This window comes from Apteryx rowi, unplaced genomic scaffold, assembly GCF_003343035.1.
Source record: "Apteryx rowi isolate R43461 unplaced genomic scaffold, aptRow1 scaffold_360, whole genome shotgun sequence".
Lineage (NCBI taxonomy): Eukaryota > Metazoa > Chordata > Aves > Apterygiformes > Apterygidae > Apteryx > Apteryx rowi.
Window position 1 is genome coordinate 348,797 of NW_020450086.1, and position 23,573 is coordinate 372,369.

The following is a 23,573-nucleotide window of genomic DNA, read 5'->3' on the forward strand; positions in this document are numbered from 1 at the left end:
ATTGATTTGTTAATAATATTCACAGGAGATGTTTAATTCTTAAGTAACAGGCTGATGTTAAAATAAAGCAAAATACGGAGCTGAAGGCAGAAACATTAATGTATTTGAGTTGCTTTGGTCCTTATTCCACAATTTGTTCTGTGTGGGAAGTCTTCTGTCCCTTGGAAATCCTCACAGCCTGCCAAATACCCTAGATTGCAGGACCAGGGCTTTTGCTGTCAGTGTTTCAACTTATTTCAGTAGTGGCATAGAAGCAGTTCTTTCTTCTACCAATTTACTAAAGTGAGAGTATTTTAGAAAGGATATAAAACAGTGGTGGTGTTAGGCATTGTTACATCTCATAAGATTTTGATAACAGTTTTGCACATAGTAGGAAATCAGAAAACTCTGTGGTGCTGTTTTTTGCATAAAATAATTTTACTGCTTAGGTTTGATCCCCTTCAAGAACTTCCAAGCCAGTTGCAGGACACACTGAGTCTGTCTGGCAAAGATGCTTGGGGTGGGAAAGAGTCCTAACATTTTAACTGTCCTGCTGCACTCCCCAAATCACTGTGGTCTGTGTTATCTAATATGGCTGCAATTCTGAGGGGATTATTTACCTAATACTTTATTATTATGACTTTTCCAACATTTTAGACTGCTTTTGGTCTTGGAGCCTTGCATAATAATGTTACTTTATATTTTTATATAAAACTTTGAAGTCAGTTACTCTGTAACCACACCTCCCTACTAAGCATTTTGCTTGTAGTAGAATACACAAGATTGGTTACAGAGCAGGGACATGCATGGTGTGAGTTCCCGTTCTGTTTCCTTCACAGACTTCATGATCTTGCACAGGTCAGTTATGGATATCCATCACAAAATGGGAATAAGTAAAATGAGGAGCCTCTCAGTACAGGTTTGCCCCTCAAACTGCTTGTCTACTGTGCCTGTCACAGTCATGGCCTGATTTTTGTAGTCAGTCCCCTGGCACTACTCTTTTCCAAAGAGTAAATAATTATAAAAACATGAATAATGCATCATTTTACTCTCTACAATAAATACTCGTTAACTATGTGAGGGAAATGTGAGGGAAATACTCTTCGGCTGAAAGACGTTTTGTTTATTCCTACAGTTTACAATAAGCTTCCTTCAACCTGTGATCCACAGCAAACATGTGGCTCTTAAAAATTAACTGAAGAGCATGTTAACTTGTACTATATTACTATTCCAGGCTACGTTCTCTTTCATAATAATGCAGTGGAATTTTTTTCTTGGTTAATTCCACACCATATGTCAACATAGGACATTAACCGTATGTGTGATTGCTTAATGGCTGGCCCACAGTGACTCAAAAACCAGTTCAAAATAGGTCTTTGCATACAAGTATTGTTCTTGCTAAGATCTTGGTGATGGCTTGATTGGCATATGAATAGGGTACATTAGAGCTAGTTACTGTGTCTGAAAGAAAGCTGAGACATCATGATGGAAGGAAAAAACAGGTTGATGTGACATGGGAAGGAGGAGGAAAAGAGAAATAACTTACAAATATGGTGGGGGAAGATGGGGTTGTTAATTCTGTTGCAGGAGCAGACCTGTCTGAAATTTTTCAGGCTTTCTGTAGCTGTCAGTGAAAATGTAGGTCTTCCTTTGGCCAAATGCTCAAGGCTCTACAGTGTTGACAGAATGTAGATGTATTTTAGGTACTTTTACTGAAAAAGGGCTCCGTGTACTCCATTCCTTAAAGCTTCTGAGTATCTTGGTCCCCTCTAATGACCAGGATTTGCTGATATTCAGAGGTCTGATTGCACCCCTGAAAAAGCATGTAAAGTGCTTTAACGTCCACAAGTGAGTGGTCACACGTGTGCTGCAGTTAATTTGCAGCCCACAGAAGAGGGGATGAAAACTTTGCGTATAGACTGCTTGAATAGCTGTCAGATCATAATTTCTTTCTGTCTCTACCAAATAYATTGAGCTCACCCTCTTGCAAATGAGAAACGGTCACAGCATTCTCCTGTCCTGGCTGCCTGCTTAAAAAAAAAGTATTTCAGTCTTTATTTTCCCTCTCTTTTTGTTTTAGAATTTGGATATAATTTCCTTCCACAGTCCCTGTCTTTGTTTTGGAAAGGATATTACAGGCAGTAGCTTGGTCTAGTGGATGAGAAGGGGGAAGCGTCTGGAGAAGGTGAGGTCTGCTCCAGGCTTTGCTTGTGGCTGCTCTGTTTGTGGCTGCTCTGTTATTTGGGCAAGTTGCTTCCCCTCTCCGTGCCTGTTTTCCCTCCTGTGCTGTTGGTCTTGTCCGTTTAAATAGCAAACTCGTCCAGGTGAGGAGTGTCCCCAACTGTGTAATTTGTACAGTGCCAGTCATGCTGACACGTTGAACTAGGGCTCTTAGCTTCTTGTTGCAATACAAATAGTAGATGATAAGACGTTGTGCTCATTAGAGAGATAGCACGAGTACTTAGGAAATGGCAAGTGTATTTGCTGGGTGGGAATGTAACCGTGTGGTGACTTAATATTCTTAATAACACTTAATCCTGGTGACTTGCCTAGCAAATCACAGCAGATGTTGACTAAAGCTTTGAATATTTGAATATTTCCTTTCTTACAAAAATGTTTCCTAGATGAAGTGGAAAAGGAAGCATGCTCATAAATGAAAAAAAATTGCATGCCTAGTATGCTTATTGTGAATATAAAATGGGCTGTGAATACAGAAAATGTTTCTGTGCTTTAAGTGTTGGAGTTCTCTGTGAACACTTCTGAGGCAATAGGACCATATTTAAGATTAATGGGGAGAGATAGACAAGCAGGAAAAATCTTTAATAATGCAAAATTTTGTTTCAAGTGCTCCATTTCATTTACCATTTAAAAACTTGTCAATGTTAAATTTAAAAGGAGCAGTAGATGAAGAYTGGATGGAGAAAGTGTGTTGGGATCTGGCAGTAAGATTTGGAGGATATGGGGTACTGTGGAGTCCTGGTTGTTGGCATACCCAGAGGTGCCCTTGAGCTGAGCCTCTTCTGCTGGGAGATGAGCACTGACAGTCGTGTAGACCTTGTAAGAAACAGGAAAATGTGAATTTTAGGTATAATGCCAGTTTAACACATCAGGGCATCAGTGTGCTATTACCATATGAATGTTAACTAATAGTATAGGCTAAGATAGCCAAACCTAGCAATACTAGAAGTATGTAGTATGGAAAAGGTAAGAAATTAATTACTCAGGCTATTACTTTACTATTAAACTCAAACGCTCTTGCAAGCTGAAACACTTTCCTAGTGTAAGCCCCTCTGTAAACACCATCTTTCCTTTGCCTGATGTTTGTTTGACTCCTGTTCATGATTTTTAGCTGTTTGGGTTGGCATGTCTGCATGTAATATACCCTTGAATTTTTGCTGTGTTAATTGGATTCACAGTTACTGTATAGAATAGTAGTTGTGATGCCTCTGGAATATAATTGTTTGCTTCTTGTTATCAGGAAGATACAGCAAATAAAATAATGACTTGTTTTTCTTCTCAATTGAGTGAATTTGACTATAATTTATTGCTGATCCTCTAGGCTTTCTATACTTATACTGTATTACATACAGAATATGATTAAGACACAGGACAGTGTTAGGGCAAGCTTTTCTTTGTCCCTTGAGTGTTTTTGTATTCATCCTGAGGAACTGGTTAAATAGAAAAGTAGTTCCAAAACTGGGATCTAATTCAGCTCTTGGTCTCATCTAAGCCTGCCTAGTGAGATGTGATTGGATAGAAAATTGCCTTTCATCATGTGAGCATTTCCCTACGAGGAATTCTGCACTGAATGTGCCTTGGTGTGACTACAGTACCGTGAACCCTTGAAGCCAACCTGAGCTCGAGTCCCCGGGATCCTCCTGGACCTCTGCTCCTGCCCTGGACCCTCTTCTCCGCTGTCTCTGTGTGCGGGGACCTCCCTGCGGTGGCTCTGGCCCCCGCGGGAGCTGGGCTAGGGAGTTGTGCTGGGAAAAGGGCTCACTGCTTTTGGCCAAGTTGGTTTCTGCCTTTGTAGTTGGCTGAGCCGGTTCCCTGCGGATCGAACGAGAACCAGTGCAGGAACCCAGTATGAGCTGTGCACGGCGTTCCTCTGAAGCCGTTGTTTTAACCAGAAGTGCTTTGTGTATTATTTAATTGTCATTCTTTGTTGGCTATAAATAACTTCCAACAACAAGACTTGGAGATAGGTACCCTTGGTGCTTGCGCTGATTTACATTTTCAGAGTGGAGCGCCCTTTTTAGTAGTGCGGTTGGTTAATGCTGGTGTAAACTCGGCTGGATTCAAAGCAGTGACCTAAAGAATCACTGCCATACAGTTACGTATATTTGTCTTTTGCTCTTTTTTTTTTTTTTTTTAATTAAACAGACAAGGAATATCATATTGTTGGTCCCGTATACTAAGAAAAATGTCTGTTGCTTTGTCTTGTTGATCGTCGCCTATGTGGACATAATTGGGACATTATCCATGTTAGTGGTCCCAGTGGTAATGGATGGCTAATTGTTGCTGAGTATTTTCCAACATCGCGTTGACTTACGTTTCAATGATCTGGTTAATTTAACATGGTATTTAAAAACATTAACAGCTTCAACTTTTCCTAGTACTACTGAAGCTGGATCAGTGTTACTACCTGGAATTTTACATAAGATTAAGACCTTTTACCTAATGTTTCTTGTACAAGTATGTAGGAGGGCTATATTCAAATATAGATAACTCTGCTTAAATCATTTTGTAAGTGTTATAATTAAATAATGCAGTGGCAGAGGGCCCAGACCTTGGAAAAGACAGAATGGAGCCTACAGTATTACATGCTATTATCTATCAGCAAACAGGTTGAGCTTGCTCAGAGGGAGTATTTTGTAGGTTTTTAAAGGTGCCTTGTTGAAACATGATCGTCTTTCCTTCAACAAACACTCTTCTCTCTCCTTCGCTCTCCCACTTCCCTCCTAAACCTCTCAAAAGATCGAGATCAGGTGGAGAGGCAAAAAAGCTAGCTGTTAATGAAGTATAGGGAAGCACAGGAGAGGGTTCTGGTTTTATTTTTTTGAGTGGCCAGACTCTGCTGGGTCTGGCTGAGATCTAATTTTCCTTTTCTGTAGGTAGGTATTTTGTGTCTTCAGGCTTAAGATCATTTTTACGAAATGGAGTGGTTTTGGTCCCTAGCGTGCTTCCAGATGTGTACAGATGTGGTGGGAAGTGCAGTGTGGGCTCGAGTGTGGGCAGCCGAGGCGAGAAGGCAGGGCAGGCAGCACAGGGCAGGCGGCTCCCAGGAGACCCACCAGCACATCAGCGCTGAGTGGCGAGGAGGCTTTCTTTGGCTAATGTACGAGACCTGTCAGCTCAAGGTGCAGGGAAGGATGGGAGTTCACGTCAGTAAAGGTTGTTGCAGCTGAATGTCCCTCAGTTTAGAGAGACCAGTATGGCTTTCCTCTTAAATGCCCATTAGTTACTGTAGCTTTTTAGCTTTCTCTGCCTATATCTTGGGCCAATTTATTTACCATTTTTGCATGTCTTTTCTGTAGCCCTCTACAGGAAGTCTGTGTTTTTTCCATTTTTGTATTCCCTCTTTATGGCTACAGCTCTTCTTGTCATGCAAGAATTATTGTCTGCCCTCCCCTATCCCGGCTGTCTGCAGTCAGTTGTCCTTCCTAGCTAGACTCCCACTCCGGCATTTCAGGAAGAACGATCTTGGACATTTTGGATAAATCTAACAGGGTCAGGCAATTTTATGTATTACAAAATGAGACAGAAACCTACCTGTGCCCTGCATGTGACCCTGTGGAGTGTTGTGCATTTTATGTAACTGTCTTTTTTTGCATGATACCCCTAATGAAAGCTGTAACTTAAGCCACTTTCTAGAGATAAATAAGAGTTTCTTTCTGCCTTTTTTTTTTTTAATCTAAGAGAATTAACATGTTTCCATTCAAGATATGAAAAGTGGTGCAGCCTTCTTGCTGTCTAGCATCTACGTCTATCTATCTATATATGTATTTTTAAAGATACATGTTGATGTTTCTGTTTTAGGTAAAAGTAGGAGGCTTCATTAAACTAAGCTAACAACAAAGATTATAGTAATCGTCAGAATAACCTGAAGGGATCTACTGAAACTGGCTAAAGAAGAGGTAGCAAGTAACTGCGGGAATGCTGTTGCTCGATTTTTCACCTTTGTCCTGTAAAAATTACTGTGCACTACTTGGATAATGAAACAGCAGTTTCAGCAGGCTTCTTCAAGCTACTTGTTTTACTTGTGTGTGTTTTTTTTTTTTTTTTTTTACCTTCATTTCAGCCTCCAACAGTAAAATGTACATATGAATACTGTAGATTGGCTTTCTCACACTATCCTGGATAACCTGAGCCAGGCTGTACCTGAATCCCAGTCATGAACTTAGCTGGCTGTAAGCTTAGGATTCAAACAAAACAGTTTATTTGGATCGACGCTGGAAGAAGACTGAAACTCGTGAGTGGCTGGGATAGGCTGCTGCGGCTCTTCTCACCAAGCGCGTGAGCCTTATTTGTCATTCAGAAATCCAGCCAGGGCAGCAATGCTGCTGTAGGAGGGAGTATTGCTGTGTTTGTGTACCGGCGTTGCGTCTATTCCACCTGAAATGGCGAAACTAATTGTTCCTGTAGGGCCGTGATTCACGCTCTCCCCTAAAAGCAGCTTATTCTTGCTAAAGAGGTTACCACCTTTGGCCACTCTTCAGGAGCGTTTTGATGCCAGCTCCTTGCCTGCTCACGCCCTAGCCTGTCTCGGGTAAGGCGAGCAAGGATTTCACGTGGCTTTGCAGTGCAGATAAGGCAAGTTAATGGCTAACTGCCGAGAGGCGCAGTCCTACCCCGGGCACTTGCGCCGCGGCCCTCGCCCTGGTTTCAGGGCCAGGTCTCGTCCCATAGCTCAATGGGGACGCTGAATTCGGGGAAAATCCCCCTGAAATGTGTTTTGCTGGCTTAACCGCCTGAACTGGCTTGYGGTGGTGTTAGCCTGAGCGCCAGAGGTGGCAGAGAGAGGGAATGGAGAYGGCGGCGTTGGGGTGGGGTGAACGGGGACCGCCGCTTTTGGCAGCGCTGAGCCATTGCGTGCAGGTAGTTGTACTGCGACTGCACCAGGATTTGTTACACCAGTCCAACACAGCTTGTGTGGAGCAGGTTGGGGAAAGAGCCCTTGGCAGATGTGAGGAGCAGCTTTGGCTTTTAGCAGGATGGGGAAGGGGCGAGAGGGCTGGGGCTCTGTGCAGACCCTTCGGGCCCCCCAGCTGGGCCCTGGAGAAGACGGCTCTTTTGACTTGGGCTCTGTTTTCAAGCAACTCCACTGAGCCAGTGCAAATTACTGCGTGGCAAAACTTTCTAACGCATTTACTTTATATGAGCTTCAGACAATTGCCAGTGGGTTTAAGCTAAATTAAACGAGTGGGAAGTGTCAAGGGGATTTTTATTAATTGATTTTTTTTTTTAACTATGAAATCTGAGTAAAACCCAAGCTAGAACTTTGTAAGAAACCACCTGTGTGCACTGCAGTAAAGCAGAGATAATGAGCACCTATATTTAGCACCAGCCTCGGTTCCAAATGCATGGAAAAGAGCATGAAAGTGCCTCAAGTGTTGATGAACCCTGGAAGCCATTAGATTGCTTGTAAGGGAGATGTATCACCATTCCTTTTGCTCGTTTTTCTGACAGCTCTGGAGTGTAGAACCACTTCATCCCTGTTCTACTGTTTTTCTTCTTAAAGATATTGTTTCTGTATGTTTTGTACTTCCCAGGGAAAACCCAAATTAAGCCTTGGAGCTGGCTTTAATTTTGAGACAGAGATTTAAGTTGTTGCAAGTGACAGATTATACTGCTAACTGATGAAAGAACAAGTAATTTAAGATGAGCTTTTTAGATGTTTAGTCTGAACTTCAGTGTACCAGTAAAATTTAGGGCAAGTTTTGTTTTGGGGGGTTTTATATACACATACAGTGCTCAGAAGGTTTTAAATGTTGCTCTGTTCTTAGGGACTTAGGCCTGCATGTAATAATAACAAGTTCCAAAATGAAAATTGTTGTATTCCTGCTAAAATATGGCATTAGACAACTGCTGATGTGATCATTTTAGTTTGTGATAGAACTTACGCATCACTCCACTGGACAGTGCTGGAGATGGAGAAAGTATTTCTTGATACTGGTTTTGTTCATTCTTTGAAAATAACTTTTGTTTTCTTTTTATGAACCTTAACTGAACTCTAGGCTCATATGTCTGAGGACTTTTCTTAATAGAGGTGGAAGAATATATGGGGGGAGAGTGATCCTGTGGAGTAGGGCAGCTTCTCAATGGTGGCTCCTTTGACATATCCAGTCCTGTACTAATATTTTGTCTTAATTACATGGAGAGTCTCCTAGATTCTCCATTTTTTTGACTGTTTTTGTTATAAATGTAATTTCACTGAAAATAAATTCTAGTAGAATTTGTGGGTTTTGATGATGCTTTTCAGTTCTTCATTACTAAGGTAGTCTATTTAGTGTTGAAATCCAAGTAGTCTACTCCTCATGTTAAAATTATAGCTGCTAACAACATTTGGAGCTACAGGCAAAACATTCTTTGCTAATTTCAAATCCCAGAGAAAACTGAAATTATGTGCAACTTGAATGTCAGCCATGCTATCTATCTATCTATCTATCTATCTATMTATATATATTTCTGATTTCCTTTGACTTTGTTTAGGATTGCATGTGACGTTTCTGAAAACCAGGCATTTATAGCTCTAGAAACATCAAGATTATTGCTTTCAGATGGATGTGATTTCTTGCTTCTCCTGTCCTAAACAGCTATCGTGTTGCACGACAAACGTGGTTGCATTCAAAGTCCTTGACGAAGTAATGTGTATCCATTTGTAAAGTGCTTTCTGATGATATGTACTGTCAGCATATTTTTACTACCACCACTTATTATGGTATACAATAATATGGTTTTTATATCACCTAGATAGTCTTCTAAGAGACTGAGGAAAATACAAGTTGTAATTTCTTGCATAGTTTACCGTTTCTTACGATTCATTTAGGGTCTCTGTGCTCTTGCTCTCTCTTTTTTTTTTCTTTTGCCCAAGTCATAAATGCTTGCTTATTTAAGCATTGGAAGGGTGTGTGTAGTCATTCGGAAAGGAAAGGACTATCTCAGATGTGTGAAATGTGTGTATTCGTGACAATTTGAAAAGTGTGTGTGTGTGGAGGGGGGAGTAAAAGTTGCAGCCTCCTGTGGAGCAGACAGCTGACGATTCATGTATCTGATACTTTTATTTACTTTTCTGCACCAGAAGGAAAGTGTCCTCCCACAGTAACTGCAACATCTCATGGTGCCCAGGCTGCTACTGAGATACAAAGCACCATTTAAAACATGCAGACTGGAGAATTTGGAAATAAATCATCTCTAATTCAGCTCCTTCCGGAATTTAGCGAAGGAGTCTGTATTGTGCTGCAGTGAATATTTTTGATCATCTTTCACAACTGGATTTGTTTTATGTGCACTGAACCTTATTTTGATCTCCATTGCTCTTGATTTACTTTAGTGAACTCTTAACAACCGCTGAGGAATAGCTCTCTTGGTTTACACTGGGGTATGTGAAGTGAAGATTTGGCTTGCTGTTTAATAAACATTTAGTTGAACAATTGCACTTAGGTTTAACGTGAACAGTGTAATGTTAATGTCAGTGCCAGCTAGGGGCCTCTGCTGCCCATTCAGGGGAGCAGCGAATCCAGTCACCAGGTGCTCACTAACGTCAACGTATGTTCACTGACATCAGTTGACATTGTCAACTGCAGTGGGGGGGGGGGGAATTGTTCCTCCCCTCCCCCCTCCCTCCCCCCAGTTACTATGCCACTTTTTTATATAGTGTATTTTATATAGTGTATTCTACTGTCAGTCTGCAAAGGGAGACTTTTTTTTAATGAACTGTGTTAGATGTTATTATCTCTTTCATTCCTCCTCCTCGTGTCAGCAAAGGGGATGAGCTCAGGAAGTTTGTGGTGATGGATTCTCTCATCTGGAGTGAGTTGCTTGCCCTCTGACTTGGACAGTGTGTATTTTACATTTGAGTTAGTAGCGTAAAGCTATAGCTCAACTGAATGTTTGTGGGTGTGATAGTGGGCTGCAGAAGACCTGATTTTTCAAGAATAGGTAGAGAGTGGTGCAGGTGGGTAATGGAGAGCAGAAAAGAACGGGCTGCCGAGAGTCATGGGGAGAAGTGTTGCTTATTGAAGGTTGAATTCTGACTTCTATTAATGCCATGCAGTTCAGTGAAACAGGCACTGGATGTATTATAACACAGAAAGAAGGTAAAGTGTGTGCTATTTGGTGTATGGCTTCTTGCAAGCCTTGGGGATAAAACAGTGAAGTTGATTGAGTTAGGGCAGAGTATGTGCGAACAAAATCTGCTGTCTCATGTGCAGTCACTAGCTCTTCAGCTCTTCATGCAAGAACTTCAGTGACACTTGTTGGATGTTGGTGAGAAGGAAGAAGTTGTTTGGTTTTGTTTGTTTGTTTTTCCTCCCAATATATGGGGAGATGGCACTTAGATGCTAGAGAAGTTTCCCTCCTTCCTTCATTTGGAAGACAGCAAGCACAAGGGAATTTGGAAGGCTGTACTAATAACTACAACTGAGTTGCTCTTTAAACTATATTTAAAAAAATAGTAATACAATGGAAAGTAAGTTTATTGGGTTATGTCATTAATTGTTAGGTAGTTATTAGCTTAATTGTCAAATTGAATTGTTTTCATGCTGCTTTTGTTCATATTGAGTAATAAGTTGCTTTAGGATCAGATTATCCATGATGATTATGTGGATGTGAAGTGATGGCACTGAGTTTGCCACTTACAGCTCGTTCTGAAAGACAGAAACTGAACTGGTCTGCATACCTGGCGTGTATGCACTTGCTGCCCGCCCGCCTCCGTTCATGGACAGAACATGAAATCTGCTTAAAACTCTTACCTCGAGGACTTCTATAGGTTTTGTAGAAATATGACTGCGGTAGAGCTAGGACATGTTTCTGCTATTCTAGTCAGTTGCTCCAGAAGCCATGTTTGCCAAGAAGCTCTTTATTTTATTAAGTCCCAACACATGGGTGTGTGTTTTATATTTTTTAGACACTGTGGGATGGAAATGATAGGTGGTCACAATCTTTTTTTTTATTATTTATTATTTTTATAGGCAGTGGTTTTAGAACACTCTTAATCATACTTGTTAAAATTATATGCATGTGCAAGCTGGTGAAAATTAGCTGTTGAGCCTCTTCCCAATATACATAGCCCTGTAGATGCACCATCATTTTTCTTGTTTACAGGTATCAGAAAACATTTTGTTTCAACTTCTTATTATATTGGCCTTTGGTGTGACTGGATTCTCAAATTACTGTGCTTTGAGAGTTTAGCATGCAAATTTCAAGAAATAGATGTACTGTTTGATGCTACAATGCTTTTTTCTGTTATCATACTATCTGAATAGACTTTTTTCCTCCTCCTTGTGCTGAAGTGTAAAAATCCTTTCTGTTTATTGACATACCTTTATTTCTTCTCTCCCAGAGATATCAGCATGAATAACATCACAAGGCTACCGGAGGATGCATTTAAGAACTTTCCTTACTTGGAAGAGCTGTAAGTATTTAACACAAATTAAATTTTTGCTAGCAACAGTATCAGATGTGTATAGAAAGTGGGTGGGGAAATAATATTGAGTTGAGCTGTGAACAGAGAAAGCAATTATACCTTTTAAAAAGAGGGAAAAAATCCTGTACATATTTGGAAACCGGAACAGTGAATGCTACTTACAAAGGACTTTTTACAGTAATTATTTTAATCTTGACTGCAGTGGTGACACATACTAATTATAGTGTTATCCAAAGATAACACGAGAGGTGTGTAATTACCATTGTTTCCGATGGAGCTACAGTATAGCTGTTGCATAACTTCCATAAAATGTATGTTGTTTCATTTACTGAACAGCTTACTCCCATTACCCCTGTAGGCTGCAGATGCAGTGTTTGCAAGCACACTTGAGCTGCATTAGAAACTGAAGGTCTATGGTACAGGACATTTTGTTCTTCATTTCCCCTGCAGAAATTCCCTCTTGTCCTGCCCTCTTCATAGCTTTATCCTTAGGTTTTAATTAGGTGATACTTATACTTCTGAACTTTAATCATTGCACTGCACTAGAACTCGTATGCCTGGCATTTTCTTGAGCTGATATCTTAACTGAGATGCCTTAGCAAAGCTGAAGCACCCTTTAGCAGCATAGCCCTGGGTTAAATTATGTTTCAGAGCTGTCTGACTGTTTCCAGAGTCAATAAAGAGGGAGAAGACTTTAACTTTCAGTTACTACTTTAATAAGTACTATTATGTGACAAGTGACTTCTGTGTGCCTTAGCTTCCGTATCTATAAAGAGAGGGTAATGGTTCAGCCTTTGCCAGAGAGCATTGAGAACTTCCAGTAAGCAATAGATAAAGCAAGTTGCAATGTTTTTGTCTTATTTCTCTTGCATTTTCGCAGTGACAGAGTAAGTAGCATTTCTCAAAACAAAGAACACTTAAAATACAAAACAAGGCTGTCCACATTTGTGACTTTGTCTAGACTGGAACTATGAATTCTGTCTTGAGATGCATTTATTAAAAATTCTCTCAAGGAAAGAACAGTTCATTTCCCAGAAAGAGACAAACCCTTATGAAGTAGGGAAGCATTGCTCCTACTTTATAGATGAGGAAACTGAAACGAAGAGTGAGAGCCATTTGTGGAAGGCAACAGGATATATTAACCTCCTGGCAAAACTACAAATATAACCCAGAACCTTTTGACTCCTAGTTAACTGCTTTAACACATATGTCCACCATACTTTAATAGAAACAGGGTATTGAGAAATAGGTAGAGATGGGTTAGTTGCTCCTGAAGAAAGACTTGTGTTCCTGAAACCTAATCTGTTTTTTCCCTTGCCCCCCCAGCTACGCTGGTTAGTCTAATAGTGTTCTCCCTCTCCTTGCAATTTTGGTCACTCTTATATCCTGATATTGTGGTGGCTACCATTACTTATACCCTTAAATGTCTCCATTTTCACTGCCTTTTAAGTAGTCCTGGTTCAGGTCAGTACCATTGTGAAGTGCGGATTAATTTATTCATGTCAGGTGAATTGTGCGTGTAATACCTTACTACGTGCTTAGCAGGTTCTGTTCCATTCCCTCTGGTTTTAGATAATACTTAAATTTACAATATGGTCTAGAATATCTCATGAAGTAAAACAGACTTACCAGGATTTCAGATTGTGTATGTGTAACAGTAACACAGTTTAAGACAGGCTGCTCTATGGCATGAAAAGCCTATTACATTAAAAAATAAAATAAAATAAAATTAGGGGGCTGGAGAGGGTTAGTTGGCTCAGGGTTTGCTTCGGCTAACACTCCCTATGTGCTTTTTATGTGCTAATGTATTTTTGTATTTTATTTTGTAAGACTATGTTGGTAGTCCAGATTTTTCTTCCAAGTTCTTTAGTTGTTTTCACACCAAAAGTGTAAAAAACAAACAAGTCTCTTTTCCCCACCCCACCCCCTAACTTCAGCTGACTGTGGGAGCCTTCGTTTTTTCCTGTAAGTAATTAAGTAATAAAACCTAACTGGTGGGTGTGCGTATTGTGCAACTTCCATAAACCCTGGGGTGTGTCAGGAGGTAAAGAGAAAAGGCAGAGCCTTCAGCCACCATGTATTGTGCTTACTGCCTAAGACCCATTTGCTACATGTACCTCATTGTCCCCCTAAATTCCAGCATTTTAGTTTGCAAAAGAAATAGACCAACATGAAGCTCAGAATTACATCTGAACACCCAGCAGCTTTAAATCATTCCTGATATGCTTATTTGATATGTTAAAGCAACTTCTGAAAAAAATTTAGAATAAAAATGGTGTTTGGCAAATCGATGGTAATTCCTTAGTACAGAAGAAAAAAATAATAATTTTCATTTTATGTGCAAGTTACCTCCTACAAGTGGTAGCTGTTTTAAGGTGATGTTCCTACTTTGGAAGGCAAGATTTGGGAAAATAACCATGCGTGTCAGGGTAGATAATCAACTTGTTGTTTTATCCATACCCTCTTCTTACCTTAGAAACACCAGACAGCAGAATTATGCTGCAGAGGTAGGAGAATCTCCAGCAGGGCAAAAAGAAAAACTCTCTCCAATTCAAAAGCTATCGCTGATGCAAAAAGACAGGAAAATGGTCAAGAGAGCAGATTCATAAGTAGGCAATATCTGTGTACACTACTTCTCTTAGAAATCTCTCAGTTGAAAAATATTAACCTAGACGTGCAAGTTGTTAATAATTTTTTGCAGCAGTCTGTGTACAATTTGAAGCCTCTTTGCAGAGCTTCTGGACATGTCCACGGGCAGTGAAATGAGGCAGTAGTTCTTCCGTATGCATAAAGACCTGACTATGGTCATCCATGCTCAAGTCAACTCCAGGTTCCCTTGCTTCAGTTCACATTCTTCCCAGAAGGGTTGCAATAGACTGAAGTAAATATGAACAAAAGCAGTGTAAATGGCTGGCTCCAAACGTGACATGTTTTTGCTTCATTCTGCAGATTGCTTGTTTTCTATGGGACAGGGAACAGAATTTTTCTGGTCTTTACTTTTCCTGGCTGTTAACAGAATTAAACAAATGGTTGTACTTCCCGTTGTACAACCACAATTTTCCCTCTCCACTCAAAGATGATTTTCAGAATTTCTTCCTGGATTATTTTTATAGTTGAACAGATTCAAATTCTGACTGCCAGGCACTAGCAAAGTTGCTTTTCCAGCACAGGAACCTGGGTGTGCAACTTAATGCCAAAGAAAAAGAGACAGAGTTAAAGCTAAGTGGTGTTGAAATCTGTGTTAAAAGTAATTTTTCCATCTAGAACTTTTCCCAAGAATTAAATGCCTAAAGCAAACGAAAATCCCACAAGCTAATGAGAATACAGTTAGTACCACACCGCTGTGGAATCTACTAACTCTTCATCCAGAAGACCAGCTCCAGACACATTTCCCGTTATGAGAATTTATGCTGTGCTTTAGCCCTACTTACTTCTGTTTATCAAATGCTTCAGGAGATTAGCCCCTGACAGTTAATTAATATTGCAAAATAATATCACAGAATTTAATTGAACATAAATGGGGAGGCAATTAGATGTATTATGTAGGCAACTGTATCTTGCACAGTGCATGTATGGAGAGCATGGATTTATAAATGCAGTGGGACTAGTTTAAAATGGGGGTTGTCGTTTCCTTAAGCAATAAACTCTTTGGTAGTCCTGACAGACTTCAAAGAGGATCATTTTTCGAATCCTAAAATGAGTGCTAGCAAAGAATGAAAGGAGAAGTAGCAGGCCAGATTTGTAAAAGCTGTCTGCTTGATTAAAAGGTGTCTTCAGCGTCACTAAAGGAGTGATTTGGGTGCCTAAATGTAGGCATCCAGTGCCATTTTTAGCTGTGCTAGGTTATCCGAGACATCTGCACACAAGGCTGGCAGATCTGATGCAGAGGGGAGACCGATGGCCTTCGGGAACGGCAGCTGGAGGCCAGGTGGAAGAGGTCATCTAAAATGACACAAAATGGCTGCATTTAGGTAACTGGCTCTCATGTGAAGCATCAGATTCGCAGGTATAATCTGAGTTTTTGTACCTTTAAGATATGCTCATACCTGAATATTGCGAGCAGGTACAAACAAAGGAACTCTAGCTAATCTGCAGGCAGAATCAGCCTGTTGGGTTATGTGCTGCATGTGCCCCTGTTCACAGCCTCGTGCGTGTTGCTGCATAGTGCACTTATCATATTTCTGCAGGATTCTTGCACTATTTATAAATGTTATAAAAATTCTCCATCTCTGTGTAACTGATACCCATCTGGAAGTAATTTGCAAATGATTGAAACAGCAATGGTCAGAGTCAGCGAGGAGCAGACCACCAAGGGTTTTGCCACAGAAGTTAATGAAGTGTATTCTCCAGAAAATGTTAACATAAATATGCTGCAGCCCTAAACTTGATATGGAAACTGAAAATCCTTGAAGAATTTGGCTGCAGTTTTCTAACCACACCTTAAAGTATATATAGAAAGCTAGAAGAGGAAAATATAGTTAGATAATGTAGTGTTTTTAGAAAGCAGAAACCATTTTCCAATGTGAATTTTTAACTAGAAGAGCCAGGCTGTGCTATGTTTTGATACTTCTCTAAACTGTTTTAGTTCTTTTTAATATCTAAAGCCTTCTGAGGTAGTCTGAAGGATTTTAACTGTATGACTTCCATTCACTATATTAGTGAACGATTTGCCAAAGTAACCAAAAGGCACTCACTCATCAGGGCAAGGCAAATCAAAACAATTTTTATTCTTGGACAGTTTTCCAGTCTGACTTCAGAAACTTGCTTCACTCGAAGAAAGCAAATGTCTCCTTGACTTAATGACCTTTTTACCTTGTTCTGATTTCCACTCTTAACCTTTTAAATTGTTGACTCCTTATTTGCCCTGCGCTGATGAGCAAAGTTTTAAATAAGGTTTTGACACACTGGCTTCTGGTCAGCATGAGAGCCAGTAGGGGGATATAGCTGAGCAAGCTGTCCTGCTGCGTGGCTTCAGATGGCCGGTGACACGAATGCGGCGTTGTCAGAACGGCAGCGTCGGTCGCCTGCAAACCGCCTGCTCTCAGGCAGCCCTGCGGCAGGGCTCTGCGCTTCTCTGCGGGGGCTGCTGAGGATGCTCGCTGCTCGCTGAATGTTGTGATTTGGAAAAGTGTATCGTGCTCAGTAATGCTGCACGGAAACAGCAGTGTTTGATTACCTGGCAGATGTATGCTGCTGCCAGTGTCTGTTCTGTTTTTGTTTTGTGTTCATATGTAATATGAAACAGTCTCTCTTCTATGGCACTACGCTCAGGTTTCTTTTTTGATCAAAGACAAATTCCATTAAGATTTTTATTTAGTTGGTGAAAGCAGGGAAATAAAGTGATACATGGAAAATATGGATTGATGAGTTTTCTCCTTTTCTGAAAGAGAAGGCTAACATGTACTTCTTGACAGATGAATGAACAGAGCCAACAGAATAGAAAGCAACTGTAATTTTTCAGGAAAAGAAATAGTATGACTGAGAATTTGCCTGACTCTTTAATATCCATGCTGTTTACAGCACTAAAAAGTCTTTCTCAAACCTCTCCTCCCCCACCCAACCCAAATGCTCTCATCATGGCTTTTAATTGACAAAGTATATTTTGAGAACATAAGGATTAATTAAAATACATACTGGCAGTGGAAAGTGAGGTGTTTTTGCCATAAGGTTGTAATCAGGAAGTATCTGCGAGAGAAATGACTGGAGTTATTTTTCCTCTTGACTGCAGCTGAAGATGACCACCTGGCTGAAATGTTGCAGCTGCTTGCTTTTGTAGTGTCTCTTTCAGTGTATAATTTAGATGGTCCTCTTCCTTCCAATTTCTGCATCAGCRCTAAGTTGTATTATCCTCGGGGATGAGGGGAGAGTGTCTTGCTTTTTTATTACTTTTGTTTTATGAATAAGACATGTCTTGGAGCTATGCCAAGGCCACCAGGGCTCAGCTCTGTTAATTTGGGATGTAATATCTTTTCTCACCTGACTATGAAGCATTTGGTGGAAGGCGTGGTTTTTGTTCCTCAGTGTTAGGTCTTTTAGACAGGGCTATTTTAAAAGTGTTTTCAAGGTAGTGTGGGAATGTTGATAAGATGGTGTAATTCCTCTCCCTTTCATAAACCTAAGTAGTCTTAGATTTGGAGTGGGAAGTTAGAGAGAGGGGGCTTGTTTTGAGTAGAAAAGTAAGGATGAATCTTCATGAGAAAAGCTGTCTTGATAACTTGCGTTAGCTGACATGTGGTAACTGAGGCTGTGGTTAAACATCTCTTGTGAAACTAGCTGGTACAATAGCAGACATTACCACCCCATATCTGTCCATGCTACTCCCACAGCAGAAGCTGTGCAGCAAACTGAGAACTCTCTGCCTTGGCTCTGTTATAAAGGCAGCCAGTTTAGACATATTTTGGTATTTCAGAAATAGCCAGCTGACACTGGGTTGGAAGCCGGTGAGCGCTCTTCACCCTTCTGCCAGCTCTGAATATTTGAACAGCTGGAGGAGGTAGTTTCTTCAGTTGCTCCAGCCAGCCTGAATTCCAGGAGGTAAAATACTAATGAAGAAAATGTAAGGTGTAGGTTTCACATGTATTAGCAAGTTAAGAGCCTAAGCTTCAACTCAACCAACTAGCATATATTACAAATGTTTACTGCCTTGTGTATGCTGGAGCTTCAGAATGCGTGTTGACATGTTGTAACTTGCACCTTTAAATTCTAGTCAAGACAGACCTTTAGGCAAAGACTCCCAAGTAGAATTAACCGCAGTCAGCCAAGATATTTTTAAACATCACCTGCTTGGTCTGTGCTAGATGCTAAATGGTATTTAAAAACATGTTGGCTAACTTGTGTATAATTAATGTTTTCTTATCTATGTGAGTCCTAAATCAGTTTAATTCTGGGTGAGTTTCAAGCCTGCTGTTTTAAGAAAAATGTTTCTGTAGCTTAGAAACTTCTCACTGTGCTTGATAGTTGTGTATTTTTCCTGGTAGAGGGAAAAAATGCTAGTAGGTTGAGTAAATTCCATTATTTTTAGGAGGTGAGGAAGTTCCTTTATAGTTCCTGTTTCTACATGTTAATTTTGAAACTTGGCATGGTTGTCTGTTGGGATCCCAAGACTTGACTGGTTGTTCTGCTGTAAGTGCRTTTTGAAAGAGGCAATTGAAGCTTTCCCCTTATCTGTCGTCTTCTAGTTTCAGCATTCAGCATTATTTTCACAGGCACAAACACAGAAGCTGGCTTAGCTAAATGGCCTGGAGGTTGAACTTTGTGGTGTTAAGCTCAAAGACCCATCTTACAAGCCTGAATTCATTATGCTGCCTGAGCTGCCAGGTTAGGGCTGACTTAAAGTATAAACCAGACAAGAAACTTCTGGAGGCTAAGTGGTGAGCTTGCTCAGAGGCTGTCAGGCTAGACCTCTCCAATTACAGATCCCCCCAAACAGTACTGSTACAATTCGGTCCAGCTCCCCCTTTCTGTTTCTGGAACTGGAATATGAGACCAAGCACGCATACGTGCATGCACACAGGTAGCCAGTTCCAAATTCAAATCTTCAGAAGAGTCAGACATAGCTCTGAAAATGTCTTGGATATTTAGACAGAAAGGAAAAGTAGAAAAGATGCATCCTGAACACTGGAGGTAAATGCGTGGTCTCTGAACTCCGAGAAAGAAATTGGCTGACTCTGAGAGCAGTCTGTTGTCATAGTGTCATGGTGTGAAACTGTGTTATGATAAGAAGGCATGATGTGGAATTAATTCATTCTTTTACCTCCTTTCTCCCTTCCTCATGGACAGTTTTTGTTTATTTTGGTGTATTTTTTGTGAATACTGTATCAAGTTCTTGCCTGATTATCACTGGCAGATTTTGTCCTTCCAGTACAGAAAAAGTAACCTGTACTCATATAAAGTTTTTTCCTGAACTTCCTGCCTACATGTAACAGGCAAATCGTAGATGATTCTGATCAAAATGTCAGATTTTTCAGCTAAAGGAAACTTAAGAGTGACCTAATTTTGAAACTTTATCTGAAGAATCATAATGAAAATCACTCCCATCACTTTAAAGTCTTTAACTGTGGAGGTGTCTACAAATCCTGAGTCTTGTACTTGCCTGGGATGTACCTGAGGTGGTTAGAAAACTGGTAACAGAGATTTAATTGCCAAATAGATTCAATCCATTTCCACATTTTGCAGCGTCWCTTGCTAGATGCATGGTCTTTCAACAGACCCCGTGCCTGGAAAGCCAGTAAATGCCAGGGCAAGAGAGAGGCTGTATGGACACACCAAAGCAACTTTGAAGATCTACTATCTCAACAGTAATTTCTTTCATCCTCTCATGTCTAATTATCAAGATATTACATGATCTTGGAAACCTTCTATGCATCCAAGTAGCAGTTAAAAGCACAAACCTGTAGATGGTTCAAGAGTTGCATACTAGTTGATCAGGACATAGCTTGGTCACTTTGATCTCTGTTTCTGCTTTACAGACTAGCTAAGTGAAATGTTTTTATAGCTAGGAAGGAGTATGCTGATGCTGGAAGAGCTCCAGTCAGTTCAGCAGAGTGGCCACCCGCTGAGCTGCACAGGCAATAGCCCATCTCCCTCGCCTGCCGTGCTCTGCGTTGGCTCATCGTGGAAGTCAGGTTCAAATCCATGGATCCAGCTTGGAGACTCACAGTCCTTGGAGAGGAAGCTGTCAACCACAAATCCTCCAAGTATAGAAAACAGAGTTGTCTCAGCAGCCAGCCCACCATGGTGGAAGTCATTCTCATAACACAGCTAAGTGCCCCCAATCTTTTGGCATCCACAACAAAAAGAAAGTACTGCTTAGACATGGCTTTGTCGTAGTTACTGCTGTCTTTGCAAGGGGATAGAAAGAGGAAAGAAAACCCTGTAGAAACACCCCCCCCCAACTTCTGCCCCAGAGTATTTAAGCTTAGTTATCATGATGAGGAATACAAAATATTTGTCTCAGGTAGCTCCTTCTCCACTAAATGAGGTGGAATCTGTAATAATTGCTATTTTTGCAGTGAGAAATTAGAGGGAAGCTGAAGTCCAGAGTGGGAGAACCTAGATCAATGTATGTAGACTCACCCAAGTGCTTTGAGATACCCATCAAGGACAGGTTTAATTGGGATATAATAAAGCAAAGGAAAGTTATCACTACAAAACACAGACATTTAGGGAGATGATGATGCATTTTGTAAAATACTTTCTGCTTTGGAGGCAGGAGAAATCAGAGTTGCTTACTGCAACAACTTGTCATTAGGACTGTAGACTAGTTGTTAACTACTTTCAAGACAACAGAATAGTTACCTATTTTTAAGATACATATCCATGTTAGAAAATTTGTGCTAACTTCTGTCTTTTGTTGGAGAATACTGATTGGACTACTATAACAACTTGGTTCAACAGCTTATGTTGTATAGTGATTGCTTTAGGTTATATGTTTTGACTGAAGTACAGATGCGTTGTATTCTATGGGCTCTATGTCAAGGAAGTCTTGCTCAAATGTAGATACTGATTGCAAATTGAATGGTAGAGCATATTTTGTATAGATAGGAATGCTTACTTTCTTCAAAATCAGTCATGATTTGTTTTCTTGTTAAAAGAGAAAGATTATAAATATTCTATGATATTCCATAAAAAGGAATATGGTAGAGCTGTTTTTTGTCTTGCAATGAGTGCTGGTGATGCTGAAATTTAACAGTAGAACTTTTGGACAGGTTTTAGATGCTTTTTTATCAATCAGTTTAGTCTCCTTACTCAGAAGTCACTTTTAAATCAAGAATGCATAGTAAATGATGAGAAGTTTCAGGATTATAAGTGCCTGCTCAGCTTGATGGAGTTGGTACAGTTTCAGTACTGGCTGTAGTTGTAGACGTCCTTTTTCAGTCCTGGTGTGTCTTGGCTTACGTACTGATGATTTTATAAATAATGATTGATGTTGCATAATACTGAAATTACTGTAGGAAAGGGAGATAGGGGAACAAATGCATTTTCCATTAGCAGAAGCAGAATACAAGTTCCATTTAGCTATGCTAAATTGGCATGGAAGAATTGGGAGAAGCAATCTGTAAGTTATTGATTTTCTTCACAGCAGTGCAGCAGGTCACAGCTGACAAAAGTCCCAAAGGGGCCATTTGCCTAATCACGGATAAGCAAGGTGAAGTTAAGTCCAGCAATACTGCTTGCACTTACAAGCATGTCCCCTTTTGCAGCTGCCAAAGTTGGGTAGGAGCTGCCTGTGCCGGCTTATGCCCTCTCAAGGCAAAGGGATCTCTACATGGGAGAAGCAGTGAGCCTCTGATATTTTGCCTGCAAACGTCTGTAGCTCATGTGTAAAACTTCAAAGCTTTATGAATAAATTGTGGTGTGTAGCTGTGCATCTATGTTTATCAGTTGTCAAAGTTAAAAGCGTGTACGAAATTGTCATCTTCTGACTTTTTTATGTGTCTTAAGTGGAAAGCATAGAAAAAATGTAAGATTATCTGCATTTGTGAAGAAAACTGAATTCCTTTCAAAGTGGCTGCTTCTCTGGAATAGGTGGAACCTGAAGCTCTTTTCCTAGGCTGGAGAGAATTTCAGCCCTAATACCCAGCGGGTGTCTATAAGGCATATTCACATGTTGCATTCACATCTGTTGCGGGAGAATCTGAAGCAAGATTCAAGTTTGTGTGTGAAGCACAAGGAACCCTGAAAACCTTGAATGTAGGGATGGGGACAGGCAAGTAAGCATGAGAGAATAATTTGGTGGAAGACAGCAAAAAGTGAAGAAATAGCAAAAGTGCAAGTGAGGAAGCTATGGAATGTTTTCTGCTGTGGCATGGCAGTTTATACTTCCACATACATACTCTCATATGCCCTTTTCACTGCCATCCCTCTTTCCTTTTCCCATGCTGGAGTTCCCTCTGTCTCACCTGTGCGGTTGCGCTGTTGGTGGTGCTGTGCTGTGACCTGGAAACCTGGCCTGGTACAGGTTAAAATTTTCAGCAGGCCCCAGAGTGCAAGAGTGAGTTTCTGGGCAGGGGAAGAAGGGGAACTGTTTATCCAACTTTGTCACTGATGAAAATGTCACTGTTCTTGTCCCTCTCTGCTTCATTCATGCTTTTCCTCAGACTTTGGGACTAGGCATTTTTCACCTACTGCCCTGCAAAAGGCTCCACAATAGCTCAGATGCACTCATTCAGCATACTTACCATCCTGGCCAAGGTGTCTGGCACTGAGAGTTGTTATGGGGTTAGCAAGAAAACTCTTGGTCAGTTGTGATACACAACCTATGCCCCACGTCAGGTAGGAGCTGCCACTGTGTCCGTGTACCTTGAAGTAGGACAATGAATTTTCTGTGGCCTGTAACGAGGCAGGGCGCTTACCAATACTCCAGCGAATTAAGTCCCGTGCATTTTTACTGTCTGTTTGACAGTCCTGTGCCTTTTGGGGAAAGAGCTAACTGGTGTTGATATAATTTGACCACGTAACTATAGCTTTSGTCTCCCAGTCTGGTGAGGAGGAAGGGAAGACCCCCGGCGGCTGCCCTCCGCGGTGGCCTGGGGGCCACCATCGGCTCCCTTGCAGGGGCCGTTCCCAGGGCTGGCCCAGGCAGAGGGGCGAGCCCTGGTGCAAGGAGCCTCAGCCTGCTTCCTTCCGTTGAGGCTTGGCAAAGCTGTGATTTTCCTTGGGTTTCCTTGTGATTTTTTTTTTTTTCTCCTCTTTTCCCATTTACCATGTGTGTGAGAGAGAAAGCAAGTGAGAGGGGTGGGGTTTTTTGGCTTTTGTTTTTTTTGTTTGTTTTTGTTTTTTTAAAAAAAATTCTGCCTGAAAAATCTGAATGCATTTATTTTTAAGACACGAAAAGGAGATGCTATGTGGAAAACCTGACTGGAAGATCTCAGTGACATCTTTATATTCTATATATGTGCTGTTAGTTGTATGTGCTCCATACTATTACTTTTTCTTTCTGCTCTCT

General features: G+C 40.7%; 1 protein-coding gene across 2 annotated transcripts in view; it reads left to right on the plus strand.

The window, feature by feature from the left end:
- Positions 1–23,573, plus strand: part of LGR4 (leucine rich repeat containing G protein-coupled receptor 4) — a 64,452-nt gene that overhangs the window by 6,132 nt on the left and 34,747 nt on the right. For both annotated transcript variants that reach the window (XM_026073114.1, XM_026073115.1), the window contains exon 2: positions 11,543–11,614. In XM_026073114.1, coding sequence (XP_025928899.1) covers positions 11,553–11,614 — 62 coding nt within the window. In that variant the 5' untranslated portion in view covers positions 11,543–11,552. The remainder of the gene's footprint in view (positions 1–11,542; positions 11,615–23,573) is intronic.